This window comes from Plectropomus leopardus, chromosome 18 (assembly GCF_026936395.1).
Source record: "Plectropomus leopardus strain MGB_pleo_1.0 chromosome 18, ASM2693639v1, whole genome shotgun sequence".
Classification (NCBI taxonomy): Eukaryota; Metazoa; Chordata; class Actinopteri; order Perciformes; family Serranidae; genus Plectropomus; species Plectropomus leopardus.
The window spans coordinates 4189178-4205751 of NC_142193.1; the positions used below are offsets into that span (position 1 = coordinate 4189178).

A 16574-nucleotide genomic window follows, 5' to 3' on the forward strand; every position below is an offset into this window, starting at 1 on the left:
TATTATCGCAGACTGTATCTGGCATCCGAAGCTATAGCTGGAGACACTGCTGCACTGTATTCATCCAGTGTTGTTCATCAAGAAATCGTTCCAACACATGACTCCCCCAAAACCGCCATAAATTGTGAGGAAAGGCATTAGAAGAGAGAAGTTAACAGGATCGATTCAGCATCAGCAGAGGTAGAGCAGACTCAGAGATTTAGTGTTGAGTCAGTATTCAGTCAAATGTAGAGTAAAAGGACCCAAAACATTGGACCCCATAAAGAAACAATCAATGCCAACTGAGCAGTCAGGGATTCATTACACAGTTATAGGACAGTCAAGTTAACCAGCTGGCACAAACCTGAAGCCAACAGCCTGCACACCTTCACTTTATTCATTTACTTTCACCTCCTCCTCCTCCTCCTCCTCCTCCTTTCCTTGCTCTCCACCCTCTTGTAATCACTTGCCTTCTGATTGCTCTCCTCTCTCTTCTCAGTCTCCTCTCCTTTTGGCACCTTCTTGGAAAGCCCCAGCAAGAAGGAAGATATTAACAGGATGAATTTAAATGTCATGTACGATAACAGATGAATAGATTTTCAGAGAGAGGGAGAATGACATGCAGACATTTGAAATGGAAGATATTAGCAAATGGGGAAAAGAATACAACTGGATGATAAATTTGAATATCATCTGCATGTCTGATAACAGGCAGAGAAAACAGTCATTGAGGCAGACAGATACGTTATTAGAATTGGTAGTTATCAATGAGAAAAAATATGTTATGCCATAATGAATATGAGTCTCATCTTCACACTCAAAAAGCTTTCAGTTGACTGGGCAGAGAGTTAAGAAGAGATTAGGCTGTTTATTGATGAGAATTTGAAACAATCATTTTGAGAATGTCACTGCTCAGTGCGACAGATGATGTGATGGTTACCACTTTCATCCTTCTGTGTCTGTCCATAGACAGAAACACCACAGTAAAGTGTTTATACTGTTGAGAGAGAGAGAGAAAGGGCTACAAAGAGAAAGAATCTCAGTGCTCGCTTTTGAAATATACTACATTAGCAGTTAGTAGTATGAACACGTCACATGTATGCACATAGGGTCTAAACAGCAAAGTAATAACAGAGGCATATTGGGCATACTCACAGAGAGAGATGGAACAGGAACTGTAGTTAAGATCTGTTGTTAAGTGTTGAATAAACATCAAGATGGAAATGACAACAACCCAGATCAAGCAAAGTATTAACTGTTGCTGTTAAAGTTAGCCTACTTCCATAGCTGTTTATTTCAGCAGTAAACCAACTGTCTTATACCATTTTGACACATGTAATCCTCAGAATTTCTTGGTTCAAATGATGTAGTGACTTTTGACATTCATGCATATGGCACATGGTAAAAAAAATGCCATGCATAGCCAATCTAGAAAAATGAAAGAAAATCGAGCTTTTATTTTTATAGCTCTGACTGTCGGCTCTGTCATTGTACACACCAAAGAAATTGCCATGATCTTGAAATGCTGCAAGAAACACCACATGTCGGACAACCAGACGGGTTGTAAACAAGCTGACAGGTTAGCCCAATATAATTGGAAAAGAAAAGGTGAGCAGATACATGATTACCAAAATGAAACATCCATCCCTGTTTATAGACCGACTCCCTCCTTCAACTTTGACCCACTGTACCTGAATGGTTGCCAGTTTATTTGGTACACCAAGGTAGCTATAACTTATAAATCCTAACTTGAAGGAGGTTGTAATGTTTGGGTTTTCTTAAAACTGAAGGGTGTTTTGGAGGATGTAGTTAAGGATTCTGTTTAACTGTATTGCATTATACTGACAGGTGTTCTATTATTTACTGAACCTCCATGGATATAAATGGGTTTGTGATAATATTAAAAAACCCTCCTCAGTATGATGCATAATAATTTAATAGCACCAAGCTGCAATCTCCAAAATAACGACAAAGTTGAATCACCAATGCATTGAAACTGTCTCAACAAAAAACAGAAGATTTTAACCTTCACGGAGGACTGTTGCATTACACTACATTGGTTTGTTTTGGTTTAACATTATTATCAGGGAAATGTATTAATTTTGTCTCGCGTCTCAGGATGTTAACTGTTTCACATGAATACAAAAATACAAAACAACATTCAACCATGCAAAACCATATGATGAATGCTAAAACTCATATCAGACATCACAAAAGTGGATGCAGTGCCATAAATAACTAATTCTTATTACATTCAGTGTGAGACCAGGGTATACTGAGAATACTAAGAAGCTATAATGTAATTTAACAGGTTGACCAGAACAAAAGAGTTCATCAACCTGTTCAGTCATCCTGTGTGACTCTAAATCTTCTTTCCAAACAACGCACCAGGAGCCCAAGGATCATGCAAGTCTTTCAACATAAACAGCAGTTGTAACAGCTGGAGTGTCTGAGCAGGTCTCTGAGCCCCCTCAGCTCTGTTAGGAGTTGGTATAACTATCACATAGAAGTGGTGAGATGTTTGACTTTCTGTGGCCTGCTGACTGAAGTGAGTGCAGGTCAGCCTCAGTTCCTGCTTGTAGTCCTCATGCTGCTGCAGCTGCTGTTGCTGTTGCTGTGGGGGGTTTGTCTTTCCAGCCAAGATGCAATTTAGCTGCCCTCGGCCAGCACCGGGCCCTCCGTCTCTTAATAACTGCCACTGTTATGAAGTGTTGACAACTAATATCAAGGGATAATTCAGCCAGCATGCCTGGACCCCCCTCTGTTTTATTAAGAACCTGAATGCTTTCAATTTCCTCCAGCATGCAGCCTGAGTGTGTTTTATTCTCTCTGGCTCTCTCAATTTTCATTTCATCATCCTTTTTACCTGTTCCTTACCATATCCTTCTTTTCCCCATTTCCTCTTAATTTCCTTTTCCTGTACATTTCTTCCACTTTCATCCATTTTATTTTTTTGTGACCCCATTTTTTTGTGTTTTTTGATAGTTCTACCTGTATTTTATGCATTTCATTTCCCCTCTATGTTTCTCACTTGACTTCCCTGTGTAATCTTTCCTTTTCTCTCGTCAGCATCAGGAGGAGCTGAGAGTGGCAGCAGCGGGGAGAAGAGTCCTACCGGCGGGTCATCGGCGTCATCTAAGCGGGCTCGGACAGCGTACACCAGCGCCCAGCTGGTTGAGCTGGAGAAGGAGTTCCACTTTAACCGGTACCTGTGTCGGCCGCGGCGCGTGGAGATGGCCAACTTGCTCAATCTGTCTGAACGCCAGATCAAGATCTGGTTCCAGAACCGACGCATGAAGTACAAGAAGGACCAGAAGTCCAAGGGCCTGAGCTCCAGTTCTGGAGGGCCATCACCAACTGGCTCCCCGCCCCTGACCATGCAGTCCTCCGCCAGCTTCCTCAACTCAATGCACCCCATGGGAGGGGGAGGCGGAGGAGGAGGGACGGGCTACGATGTCCCATCACCGCCATCCTTTGGCAAGCCCCACCAGGGAGTGTCTTACTCCATGTCCACTGCCTACTCCAATGTCCCCATGAAGGGCTGCCCCCCTCAACAGAAGTATGGTGCCCCAGACCCGGACTATGGCGACCCCCATCCTCACCATGGCCTAGTGCAGGCCAGCAACACTGGCTACGGGACTCCCACCAACATGCAAGCCAGTCCAGTCTATGTGGGGGGTGGCAGCTATGTGGAACCTATGCCCGGCTCGGGGCCCTCCATGTACGGGCTAAACCACCTCGGCCCCACACCACCCCACCACCAAACCATGGACTACAACGGTGCGGGGCCCATGTCGGCAGCCAACCAGCACCACGTGGGAGGAGGGGGTCCCCCGGGTCCCTGTGACCCGCCCACGCACCCGACGTACACCGAGCTGTCGGCGCACCACACCTCGACTCAGGGCAGAATCCAGGAAGCACCCAAGCTCACTCACCTGTAGCAGGTTTGGAACAAAATGACAACGTAGGAAATAGTGAAGACGACACAGAACAAGTAACACGACGTGACTCACTAACAGACTAACTAACATTCGGGACTCTACTGCTGCAACGGGACAACAGGACAGACAAAAAGGGAACAGACAGGAGACATCCAGTGGTTTGTCCTGTGCTCCATAGCCACAAAGGAGGCAATCAGTGTTTACACTGTGTGAAGAGACTATTTGTTTTAACTTTAAAAAGTTAGTGTCTCAGGTGCTTTAAAATTTAAGCCAACTGAATTTAAGAAAACAAGTCGAGGTAATTTCTGTCATGATTAAACTTTTCCTCTCATATTCAGTCAACTTAAAATTTAAAGGCAATCCCAGAAACCAACATTTTTAAGCTAAAACAGAAAGTCTCTCTTTACAGTGTGATGTTGTCCAGCCCCTCCCTGTGTCCACTGCCTTCTGATTAGGGCTAGAGCTTTCACTGTTACATATGAACTGCAGTTCATTTCATTTTAAAAAACAAAGGTTTGGCCCATTATCAAGTAGCAGCAATGGAAGCAAACTGTTTGTGTTGCCAAAAGTGTTGAAAAAAGGAACATTTCTGTTCTGAGTTTGGTTACCAAAACATGGTCCAAGGAATTTTTTGTAAAGCTGGGACCAAACTTATCCTGCTACAAACGCTTACACCCTCACACAGGAAATGATGAATTTTAAAGCATTTAAAAGTGCATTATCATTTTTTTTTTAATTTAACCTACACAATCAAAAGTGCTCAATTTTAAAGTACATTATCTGTGATTTATTTTTCATTTTAAAACTCTTGGTTGCACATTTATCATGAACCTTTTTAGAGCAATTTACACCCAGTGAAGTATATTGGAGGCGTGGGAGAAGAACTGTACAGTCAACTGTCTCCCGCGTCCCCGCGGGGACAATAAATGTCAGGAAGCTTGTCTCGTGGCACTGGCGTGGAGACATATCGGCAGCTGTATGGCATAACAGGATCTATGGCGAGCACCATTGTTTAGTCAGTATTCATTAGACGGATAATCTACTGCACAGTCAATCAGGAAACTGTAGTGTGGACTGCTGTATTCAAAGCAGATGTCAGGTTTTTTTTCCTCAGAGGTGGAAAAATAAAATCTAAAATGACAGAAAAATCTCTCTGTCCCATACATAGGTATAGATTTTGGGTGGGGATGCTGGGGACATGCCTCCTTAATATTAAAAACATGAATGCAGAGTGCTTTTATTTTGACAAAACAAACTTTAAAAGACATTTAAACCACGGATTGATGTGTAAAAGGAACAAATTAGTGCATAAAAATCCACCAAAATACAGAAAATTTGGTGTTTGATGTTTAAAATTTCTGGTGGAGGAACCCCCACAAAGCCCCCTAACTATGTCCTTAGTATCACTGTGATGAGGAACTGTTTGTTTTAACCTAAAAAATGTGGGTCGAGTGTCCCTTCAGTTTTTAGGTTGTCTGATTTTGAGAAGACAAGTTGTGTCATTACAAAATTACCTTAGCTTGTCTTCTGTAATTTAGTTAAGTTCAAATTTAAAGGCAGCCCGGACACCTTTTTTAAAAGTTAAAACAGTTACTTTCTTTTTATAATGTATGTTTGAGATACTCAGCAAAAACTAATTGCAAAACAATTTCCATTTGGGTGGAGCAAATGGTAGCTCAGCTAGCATGTTGCTAGCTGCTCTTGTGTGTGGTTTAAAACTGTACTTTGATAGTAAAATCTTCCCCCTAAGACACGCACATATACAAACAGCTCTCCCGCCTGGTAAATGAAATAGTTGAGATTTTAATGGGCAGTTAACGAGGTGGTTAGATTTATGAGGCTGAGCTCTCTCCCCCTCTAGGCAACACATGTTGTTGTCAGACGAGCTGAGCTATGTGGAGGGCTATGCCTCTCCATCAGCCGGAGAGAGAGAGAGAGAGAGAGAGAACAGAAAAATATGGCTGGAGCTGGCAGCACTCGTCTTCCTCTTTTCCCCTCCTTCGACAAAGCACATAAAAACCACTGGATGGTCTTCCCTTCGCTGTCTTCTTTTTGCCTCCTGCCATCCTCGTCTCTGTCCATCCAGACTGAATCACTACTAACCCACCGTCTCCTGTCTGTGGCAGCAGCACATGGCTTCTGAAGAAGGCAAAAAATTTCCCACAATCCGCCACAGACCGCCGCCCCCCCTCCAACACACATCCATCACCACACATGCACTCGCCACCCCTCCCATCAATCTAACAGGGTTTAAGAAGCTACGGGCTCAAAGGCTAAACTAGCTCCCATAGACACACATCTGTGCTAAGCTACGCTAGTTCATCACAAGTCCACACAGCAATGCTAAGCTAGCTTCCTTCTGTTGACACACATCCACAGCCGGGCTCAGCCAGCTGTTGACATCTTTAAACAAACATGAGAGGACATGGAAGAGAATTTTTTTAATGTTCTTATTTTAGCACATCATCGACACAGGGTAAATAATAAGAGTGGAGAACACTATTTATTTATGTTTGGGTAAGTCATTGCCCTCCTCTCTCTCTCTCTCTCTCTCTCTCTCTCTCTCTCTCTCTCTCTCTCTATCACTTTGGAAGGGTTCACTTACATTAGCGGACACCAATGCGTAAAAGTCCACATTTTTTATATTTGTTTGCTTCTGTTCTCACATATCTTGACTTTTAACGTGGATACAGGGTATATATTTGAACAAAAATGCATGTCCCAGAGACGGGAGCTGATGTGTATTGCGCTTTTTGAAAAATAACTGGGTTTATTTGCCTGAGCTGTTAGTGAGGGGAGTTTGGGACAACACACACATCAGACTGTTAAAACCAGACCTGAACACAAGCTGTGTGTGTTGGACTACACACTGTAAAAAGAGACTCTTTGTTTTAGCTTAAAAATGTAAGTGTACAGGCTGCCTTAAAATTAAGTTGACTGAACTTAAAAAGTAAAGTTGAATCATTGCAGAAATGATCACAACTCGTCTTTTCAAATTCAGTCAACTTAAAATTCCAGATAGCCAAAACACTAATTTTTTTAAGTTAAACAAATTCTCATTATGGACTTCCCTCTCTGTTGTTCTTGGAAATAAACCCTCTGTATTGTTTTTCAAAAGTGCAGATTTACACGCATGCTTTTCACATCTGGGCATCATTGTTGCACTTAGAGTTTACATTTTGATGGTTAAAGGTAAAAAAATAATAATAATAAAATCTTATTTTGAAGACGGAAGGCCCTCCAATCAAAGCGTCTTTCGCCAATGTGTGTTCAAGTGAACATTCATATATAAATATTTATTTGTTATAGCCAGTTTAAAAAGACTTTCTGTTTTGTATTATTATTATTTATCCTTCATGTATTTATATCGAGAAAAAAAGACTGTACTTTTTTAGTATTTACCTGTTATGAAAGAAAAAAAAAACATTGTGTTTCTTCTTGTCCATTGTACTGAAGTTACATTTTTTTTAGTTGTTGTATTTTAGAAGAAAAATAAGTAGTTTTTATGTTCCTATAATGACCCTTGTACATACATGTCTTGGCTTGTACAGGGAAAAAGGCAAGGACGGGGATTGGTGACCTGTCCGTGCATAGTCAGAAAATTTAGACAAACTATTAGCTGGAAAAAAGAACGAGTCTTTTTGGAGAAAAACAACTTCTTTCTTTGTCCTTTGTAGCTCCTTTTTCTTTCATCGTTGAGAGAGTTGTCTGTCGAGCAATTCTTTAATAAAATGTTACGTTATTCAGAGTCTGTTCGTGATTCTCGGGTGTTTGGGTGGATAGCTACTAAAACCCAGACAGTCCCATTTTTTAGGGCAATAACGCTTTGTTAGGCAGCGTTAAAGTCAAGTGAAAATCTGCCAACGCCGTTTGTGTTGACTGCTATGGCAACACATAAACAACCCTTTGCACTGTTGGGCTCCTCCTGTCTGCCAGCTGTGGCAAAAAGCACTAAAAATATGAAAATAATCGCGCAGCAGGATTAGAACTCAAAAAAATGTATATGTATGTCAAGTTCTGTGGTGATACCTATTTGTGTTTATTATCAACTTGGAAGGATATCATAATCTTCTAAAAAAAAAAAAAACAAAATCAGCTGAAATTAAAAGGTGACTTCTGTATTTTTTTTCACCTGGACCCTATTTTTATATTTTGCCTCTATAGCAACTAATGAAATTTTTTTTATTTTTTTAATTGGTCCAGTGCTGAGCGATTACAAGTGATAACACTGCACCTTAAGAGGCTGCAGTGTAATCACTTGGGGCATTTGTGCATTGTCAGTTTATGTCCACTAAAACAGCTTTTTTTTGGTCATTGACAGGCTCAGATTCTTATTCTAAGTGCCAAACAACATTATGGAGATACATCTTTCTGTTAATGAGTTCTTTTTGTTAAACCAGAAACAGCCCAATAATCGCTATCGCCAAACACACCAGACTCCACTGAAATATAACAGTAATTTAAGTGTGTATATATCCAGCATAATTTCACATCTAACCGGGTGAATTAAAGGTTCATTTCAATCAAACCAAAGTAAGTGATTGTTGGAATGTTGAAAGTTGAACCACGACTGCTTTTGTTAGTTTAATTAAGTTTCTGTTGACTTGAATGAAGTGTATTTTTCAACGATAGAAATTATTGTTTATTTATATGGGGTCTGATGTGTTTGGTGATGGTGATTTCATGGTTTCTCCATACACAAAAAGTATCTCTGTAAGGGTCATTTTTATAATGTTATCAGACATTTATAGCAACAGTCTGAGCCTGTCAAAAATACCCCAAATGGTTACATTGCAACCTGTAGCTGCCAGCTGCAGCAGTCTCGCTCAATACTCGACCGATTTTAAAAAAAACAAAACAAAACAAACATGCTACTTTAACACAAAAACATGGGAAAATAGTGCTTGGGTTGAAAATACCAAAGTTAGCCTTTAACCCTTTAAAATCCACTGATCTTGATGATAGTCTAAAACTTTGTCTTGTTACGGAAAGCTTTTTTTTTTTTTTTTTAAAAAAAAAAGTACAAATAACTGTCTAAATCTTGCACAAATAATTTTCTTAAGGATGTGATATGTTGCATGGGTTTTGTAGCTACTGCTGATGTGTTGGTTAAGGATCTGATGTGGGTGTGCCTCCTCTCAGCGTGTCTTTGGTTCAGAGATGACCTGACACTGATGCCAGTATTGAATATCGGGTCAATACCTCAGGCTAAAGCATGGCATCACTGTCAAGAAAACTTTCCCAATAATTACATCTGAAGCCTCGAGCGACATGTAACATGTCAGAGGTAAAACTCCTCTAGCCTTTAGGAAAACTTCAGATCTGCTTCTAGTCTCTTAAGCCGTACAAAATGTCTGTTAGTGTTGACAAATGTTCAGCTTCTGCTACTGTTTGGCTGCTGGCTGGTGTGCATTCGCCATAGCTACTGATTACAAACAATGATCCACCAATGCTCATGTCACACACTGTTGCTGCTTGAAACATTGACTTAACCTCTGTTTTGTCTGATATTTCCAAACTACTGGTCAACATCTGTGTTCAGTAACAACTAATCCTGATATTTATTGTCCTATATTGTACATCATCTGACAGATTATATTCAGTTCAGCCAGAAAAAAAAAACATTCAGATTTGATTTCTCTGCAGAAATAAGGTACTTTAGCTGAAAAATGAATTCAACCAACCCATGCTGCAGAAGTGTCCTTGAGCAAGATGCTGAAACCTTATCTGGCAGCTAAATCTGGCTGTTTCACACGTGAATGATCTGTTCCTCTCTGTAAACACTGCTCACTTTTAAAATTCAGCAGAGTTCTGAAACCACTTCTGTGCAAAATAAGTGCTTTGAGTTGAGCAGGACCTTGAGGTGTGGTTGAAAGCTCTGGAAAAATGTAGTGAGTGGAGCCTGAATTGAGATGTTGTTTTTTTTTTCAAGTTAGCATCTACCAGACAGTCCAGCAGATGGTTGACGTTATATATAAGCACTTGCAGCACTTTGACAGATGTCTTGCATTGCTTAGTTGCACCATGCAGAAACTCATCTAGCCTTTTTTTTATTTAGTTAGTTATTTACAATTCAGCTGTTTACCAGTTTAAAAAAATCACTATTTAAATTACCTGCTTCTTGTTTATAACTGACTTTTGATTGTTACTGCCTGGATTTTTAAATTATTTCATTTTGTTATTTTTTTCTTACGTTATTTTACTCTCATCAAAAAGGGAAGTTCTTTATTTTCATGTGATATAATAATTAATTTTCATATAATATAATAACTCTACTTTTCTCGACAGATAGACCCAAGATAAGTCACCTGTGAACCAGATTTATTGGAAACTGGCAACCAATGGCAGAGAGCTTTAAAACAGTTCATAGTTCAGGCATTTCAAATTAACATTGACTCTCTCTCCAGTTTTCTTCTTCTCTCGTCATCTTTCTTGTCGATGCTGATCCTCCTGCTAACTTTGTGTCTTGTATTGATGTTTACGACTAAAAAAAGCTCCGCGGCCTGCGCCTTGGCCGGGTCACATGGTCTCATACCCCCCTCTACCCTCTCTCTCCCTCTCTCTCTCTCTCTCTCTCTCTCTCTCTCTCTCTCTCTCTCTCTGCACGCGCTCGTGCTGAGAGGCCTGAGAGCAGCATAAAACTTGAGACATAAATCAGGCTCCCATAAATAATGGCCGTACTTCCCTTTACATCTCCGTTGGACTAACAGACAATAAAAACACCAATAAGCAGAGATTGGATCTAATTTATTGCCTCATAAAAACAGACGGAGAGCTCGGCTCGGCTCTCACTGCTGAGAACAGTACAGCTATTACTGTAGCGCGCGCTCACAGCTAGGTACACTGAGAAATTACAACTCCAACTTCATAAGGATATGATTTTTAGATACGCACAAGAAATAGCCTAAGTTACAAAAAAGTCACCAGTCGGATGTAAACACGTGCCTTTTATGTAATACAGTAATACTAATAACATTATTTTAAATGTACTAATAGAAAAATCCTGTCAATTTTTAAATTTTTATTCTAAATAGAAAGAGGAGCTACAATTTATGAATTGTTGAATCTGAAGCCTTTTCTTTGCTTTGAAATAAAATCCCAAACATCAATAATAAGTATCTATATTTTGAATTAGATTAAATTAAAACTTAGTTACTGGAAGAAAGAAACAATTGTTTTACCCTCAGTAATTCAAATACAACGGAGTACAAGATAAAATAAAATAAAATAAAATAAAATAAAATAAAATAAAATAAAATAAAATAAAATAAAATAAAATAAAAAGTCAAAAAGTCCCATCCCCAGTCGACCAATCCAGGCTTCAGATGTAATGACTATCATGGGAAAAAGAAAAAACAGCCTCAGCTCTCCAGCAAAACTTCCAGTAAACTCGGCGGTCTACAAAAATACCAACAATTAAAAAAAAAATCGTGGTATGAAGCAAGATTAAGAGAAAAAACCAGCACAACGTGATGCTGGAGCTCAGTCAGCAGCTTATGTCTGTTGTGTTTGGGCTCGTGTTTTGGTGTGTGTCCGCGCGGCCTCGGCCTACTCACTGCCTGTGCTTTCTGCTGCGCTCAATGGCCCTCACTCCCACACACATTTCTGCTTTTTTTATCTGCCTCCTTTTTTCCTTTTCAAAGTCAGGGGGCGAAGCCAAATGGCATGGGAACGAAAGCGAGAAGAGGGTGCGAGCTAAGTAACTTAAATCCATCCATCCCTTGTATCTGAGTCATTTCTATTATTATTATTTCCTCAAATGATAAAAATATTACGTGTGTATTTGCTGCGCGTAAAAATCATAAAATCGAGCGGTTAATGCAACTACCGGAGGAGAGCCAGAGACTGGAGGGTTTCTTGTTATTTAGGGGGCAGAGAGGGGCTGCTGTCAGGCTCTTTGCACGGAGGGAAAGATTGATCACCACACTTTTTTTCCCACTCGGGGCTCCTCGTGCCCTCCCCAAAATATCCTCTGCTAAACTCTCCCTGATCTTTATAAAAATCTACATGTGCGTCCTGTTGAGTCTGTGGGCCACTCAGCACACTCTCACATACAATTAGCGTTGATATTATTGCTGCTGTATTATTATTTTTGCTATTAGGAGGAACAGGAGGCCCGCGCGCTCCCCTCCTTTTCGAGCGACCTCGCTGTGAACTCTCTCTCTCTTTCTCTGCGTAAACACACCGACCATTTTTAACACACATACATCACACTGAGAGGGTGAGAGGAAGACATTTGGAGCCCGTGAGGCTATTTTAGACATTCAGGGTTCTATCTATCTTTTACAAACACTGACAAACAACTAATAATAAAAAACAAACACATGAAACAAAAAGTTGTCAACTTACACACCAACAGGCTCCCTCTCTCTTCCCAGTTTACTATAAATTTCTCTCTCTCTCTGCTTCATCTTCCTCTGAGTACAAATGTTCATCAACCTCTCCTCCTGCGCCATTTAAACCCCTCTCCAAGTTTTTTCCTGTCTAAATTGTGGATTCTCAGCCTCTGTCACACTTTATAAGATTAATGAGCTGCGCGCTGTAAACAGTACACGGAGCCATATTGTAAACGGTGGCGACCAGCTCCGTTCACCTAATGTTAACCGTCATTACATCACCCAGAGGACCGAAAAAATGTCCGAGAGATGCTCTATTGTTTGTGCGTAACACCGGAGCTCCGGATGCGCCTACCCGCCGCCCACACGGCGCACATGGCGACCGTCGCTTTTTTTTCTTCCTCCCCACAGTTTCCCCCCCTGTTAAGACAAAACAATACCCTGTCATATACCCTCTTTGCCACAGCATTTGGTGGAAAAATAATAATGCTGCTTCCCACAGCCATCGCCGCCGCCAGGCCCGGACCCCCGATTGGCTGATTTGGATCACATGACCAGGAATTGGCTGCAATTTCGCCCCACAGTTCTTCAGTTTAGCCTACCCAGGTCCCCATACGCTAGTAATATCACCAATATACACAATTATTATATAGCCACCGCATTTACGCCATTGCGGTCGAGAGCCTCCATGCTCGTGCGTTTTTTTTTCATTTATTTTTTTAAGAAGCCATATTGTTGTGTGCGTGTGCGAGCGTGCGTGTGTGTATGTGTGTGTTTTTTATTTTTTTTATTTTGGGGAAGGGATTGTTCGGGGGGTCTCGCCGTTTGAGGTAGAAGCCGGTTTGAGGGAGCTATGAATTTTGAATTTGAGAGGGAGATCGGTTTTATCAACAGCCAGCCGTCCCTAGCAGAGTGCCTGACGTCCTTCCCCGCCGTCCTGGAGTCATTTCAAACTTCATCAATCAAGGAGTCGACAGTAATTCCGCCTCCCTTCGAGCACACCATCCCCAGCCTCAGCCCCTGCACAGCCAGCCAGCCAAGACCGGCTGCTAGGAGCCAGCAGAACCGGAGAACCTCCGTCACTAATGGCCTCCAGACGCACCACCGAGCCGCCCAGCAGCCCTGCCCGCCCGGCCAGGCCCCCGCCTCGGCCACGGCCACCCCGGCCGGTCCGCTGGCCCACGAGTTCCCCTGGATGAAGGAGAAGAAATCGTCGAAGAAGTGCACCAAGCCTGGGAGCAGCTCCAGCGGTGGAGGATCCATCCTGCCCCCTGCCTCGTCCTCCCCTTCGCCGACCGCCCCCGGGTACGCTTCGGCGGGCATCGAGTCACCCACAGGTCGGTATATGCAGAGTGTGCGTGTGTGTGTGTGTGTGTGTGTGTGTGTGTGTGTGTGTGTGTGTGTGTGTGTTTGTGTGTTTGTGTGTGTGCGTGTGTGCGTGTGTGTGCGGTGGGAGTGCGATGTTTGTGCAGCCCATGCTTTAATTTTCTATCTGCATCTTCACTTGAGAAATAACATTCATTCCACACAGCATGAATTTGCTTAGATGACATTGTCTTTTTCCCCCTCAGTGTGTGTCTATGTGTGAGCGCGCGCGCGAGCGCGTATTGTGCAGTGATGCTGTGTCAACAGGGAAGCCATATCTGGACCACTGCATTATGCTGCAGTGCTTTGCACTCTCTCATCGTGTATTTAAATGTGCACCCATTAACACCTCACACACACTCATTTTTTTTAGAATCAGTGTGCAGAATAAAGTGCAAGCCTTTCACATTTGCCTAAATTTCCAGAACGCACACTGTCCATATAGAATTATTTATCGTGCGTAAAGACGCACAGAGGGGGATTTGTCCCCTCTATCCATCCTGCAGATGATTGCTGCTGCAGCCTGTATCATTCTGTTCATTGGGTGGTGTGATTTGGTATCAGCAGCAGCAGCAGCAGCATCGCCCTGCCATTATATATTCATAACGCAACTGAGATGGTAGCCATATTGGATGGAGGTAGGATTTAATGGCGAGGCAAAGCAACCGGACAAAATATGTTGGGGTGGGAGTGTGGGGGAGGGGTATGAGCTATGCACACAGGATACAATCTGCACACTATCAGATTTTCTTCTGTTTTTACACCGACCTCCATAAAAATCAGTATATTTTCAAAATGTTTTTTTTATTTATTTATCCAGAAATCCCGTCCATTTTAATGGATTTGCTTGTTTTGTTCCAATTTCCTGCTTTTTCAGACCTCATCCATAAAAGCCATTCATGGTGTTAGTTATGCTCCTGACAGATGCCGCCACATTGGTTTCACATCGACATCCCCACATATCCCTGCACATTTCCTCCCTATCCCGTGATTTATTTATTTTTCTCTCTTTGCATTTCTCTGATCACACGCCGCAGCCTCTCACAGCAGGCTGCAGCACACAACACAGAAACAAACCCTCTCTGACATCATGATCATCTGTCTTTATCTGCCTTTTCTTTGCTTTGTTATTATTATTATTTTTACCAGCAGCAAATTGGCGCGCTCTTACAGCTATGGCTTTGGCTGCTACTGTAATTGGAAGGAGTATTTTTTACGAGACTTTTTTGTGTTTTATTACTGTTTTATTACAGACAGAAGAGCCGGGGGGATTTCTGCTCCATGCTGAAGCAGCTTATTTCTTGGCTGGAAATCTCGCGCGCAATAAAATGTTTTACAGGGCTCTTATGAAATAGATTCGAAGTTTAAACGAATATAAAATTAAAATAGAATAAAAACATAACTTTTGCGCAATAAATCATCCACATCATTTATTTCCCCTTGTATTTGTCTCCCTGCAGACCCGAGTCAGGCGAGTCTGGATAGCGGAGGAGCCGGGTCCCGCCGGCTGCGCACCGCCTACACCAACACGCAGCTGCTGGAGCTGGAGAAGGAGTTCCACTTCAACAAGTACCTCTGCCGGCCTCGGAGGGTGGAGATCGCGGCGCTTTTGGATCTGACGGAGCGGCAGGTTAAAGTTTGGTTCCAAAACCGGCGCATGAAACACAAGCGACAGTCTACGCACCACAGGGACGGCGGTGGAGGAGGGGGAGGCCACGAATCCAGCGAGTTTGAGCCGCTCGAAGGCGCCGATGCTTCGTCTCCGTACTCGAGCCAGCCGCTGGAAGCTTCTGGCACCGGGGAGGCTGCGTCGGACGGCGAGGCGGGGAGCTGCAATCCATCTTCGGCCAACGCCTACGCTAATGACAGCGGGGACAATGCACAACCCACGCCGGAAAAGGGAGGCCGATTGAGCCGTCCAGAGCGCGCACAGTTGCCAGCGGCACCTGGCTCCTCTGACCCTGCCGCGGCGCACCACTCCACCGCGGCCGGCTCGGCTGATAACCCGGGCCTGATGCAGCTCGAGGCCGCACCCGCAGCTGCTGCAGCGTCCGATCCGTCATTCTCCGAGGACTCATCCATCACCTCCTCTTCTGCTCCTCCTGTCGCCTCCTCCTCATCATCATCCGCGCTCCCGGACCTGACCTTCTTCGCCGGGGACGCATGCCTGTCACCCAGCCTGCAGAGCTCCCTGGATAGTCCGGTGGATTTCTCCGAGGAGGACTTCGACCTGTTCACAAGCACACTGTGCACCATAGACCTGCAGCACCTCAACTTCTGAGGCAAAATGTAAAACTAGAAATAAATAAATAAAAAAACAGGATGACGGACAGGCCTATGTGGATGAACAATCGAGCGGAGGCTGTTGTTTAAAAAGCATAAAAGCTTCTCGGCAACATTCCTGAAACATTTCTGAAAATTCTGTTCGTTTTAAAAATAACGTTTTTTTCCTCTTCTTGTTGGTTTTATTTTTAATTTAGTTTAATTTCGGCTAATCTCTCTCTTTTTTTTTTTTTTTAAATTTGAAACATCGAAGGGATTTTTTTTTCCACGATCGAAACGCTGTGGATTTTTTCTCTCTCCCTGCGTTCAGGTATTTATTGCATTTCTTGTTTTTGCTTTTTTATGATTAACCCTTATCAGTACGCGTGGATTCCCTCTAGTGCATTCTGGTGCAGCTTCATGGATCCTTAATAACTTCTCAGGAACTGTTCGCGGAGTCTCGGCGCAGATAGCTGGACTGCTTTTAGAAAAATCTCAACGGAAGAATGATTTCACTCTCTCTCTGAGCGACACGAGACGAGAGAGAGAGACAGAGAAGCCCTGCTGACGACCCGAGTTTTAGACCCTAGTTTATTTATTGAGATTCTTTAATAGTGAAAATCCAAATTATTTATTGTACATATATTTTCATAGTGGAATAATAATAATAATAAAAACACACAAACATTTA

The 16574-nt window shown here is 42.5% G+C and overlaps 2 protein-coding genes across 12 annotated transcripts in view; both read left to right on the forward strand.

Moving 5' to 3' along the window:
- hoxb3a (homeobox B3a) overlaps positions 1-7668 on the forward strand; it is a 101873-nt gene extending 94205 nt beyond the window's left edge. For all 11 annotated transcript variants that reach the window (XM_088091307.1, XM_088091304.1, XM_088091303.1 and 8 more), the window contains one exon: positions 3049-7668. In XM_088091307.1, coding sequence (XP_087947433.1) covers positions 3049-3920 — 872 coding nt within the window. In that variant the 3' untranslated portion in view covers positions 3921-7668. The remainder of the gene's footprint in view (positions 1-3048) is intronic.
- Positions 7669-8108: 440 nt separating this feature from the next.
- hoxb2a (homeobox B2a) lies at positions 8109-16574 on the forward strand. The gene is made up of 2 exons (XM_042504541.2): positions 8109-13593; positions 15082-16574. Exons 1-2 carry the CDS (start codon positions 13110-13112, stop codon positions 15900-15902), a joined length of 1305 nt encoding a protein of 434 aa, XP_042360475.1. The 5' UTR covers positions 8109-13109; the 3' UTR covers positions 15903-16574.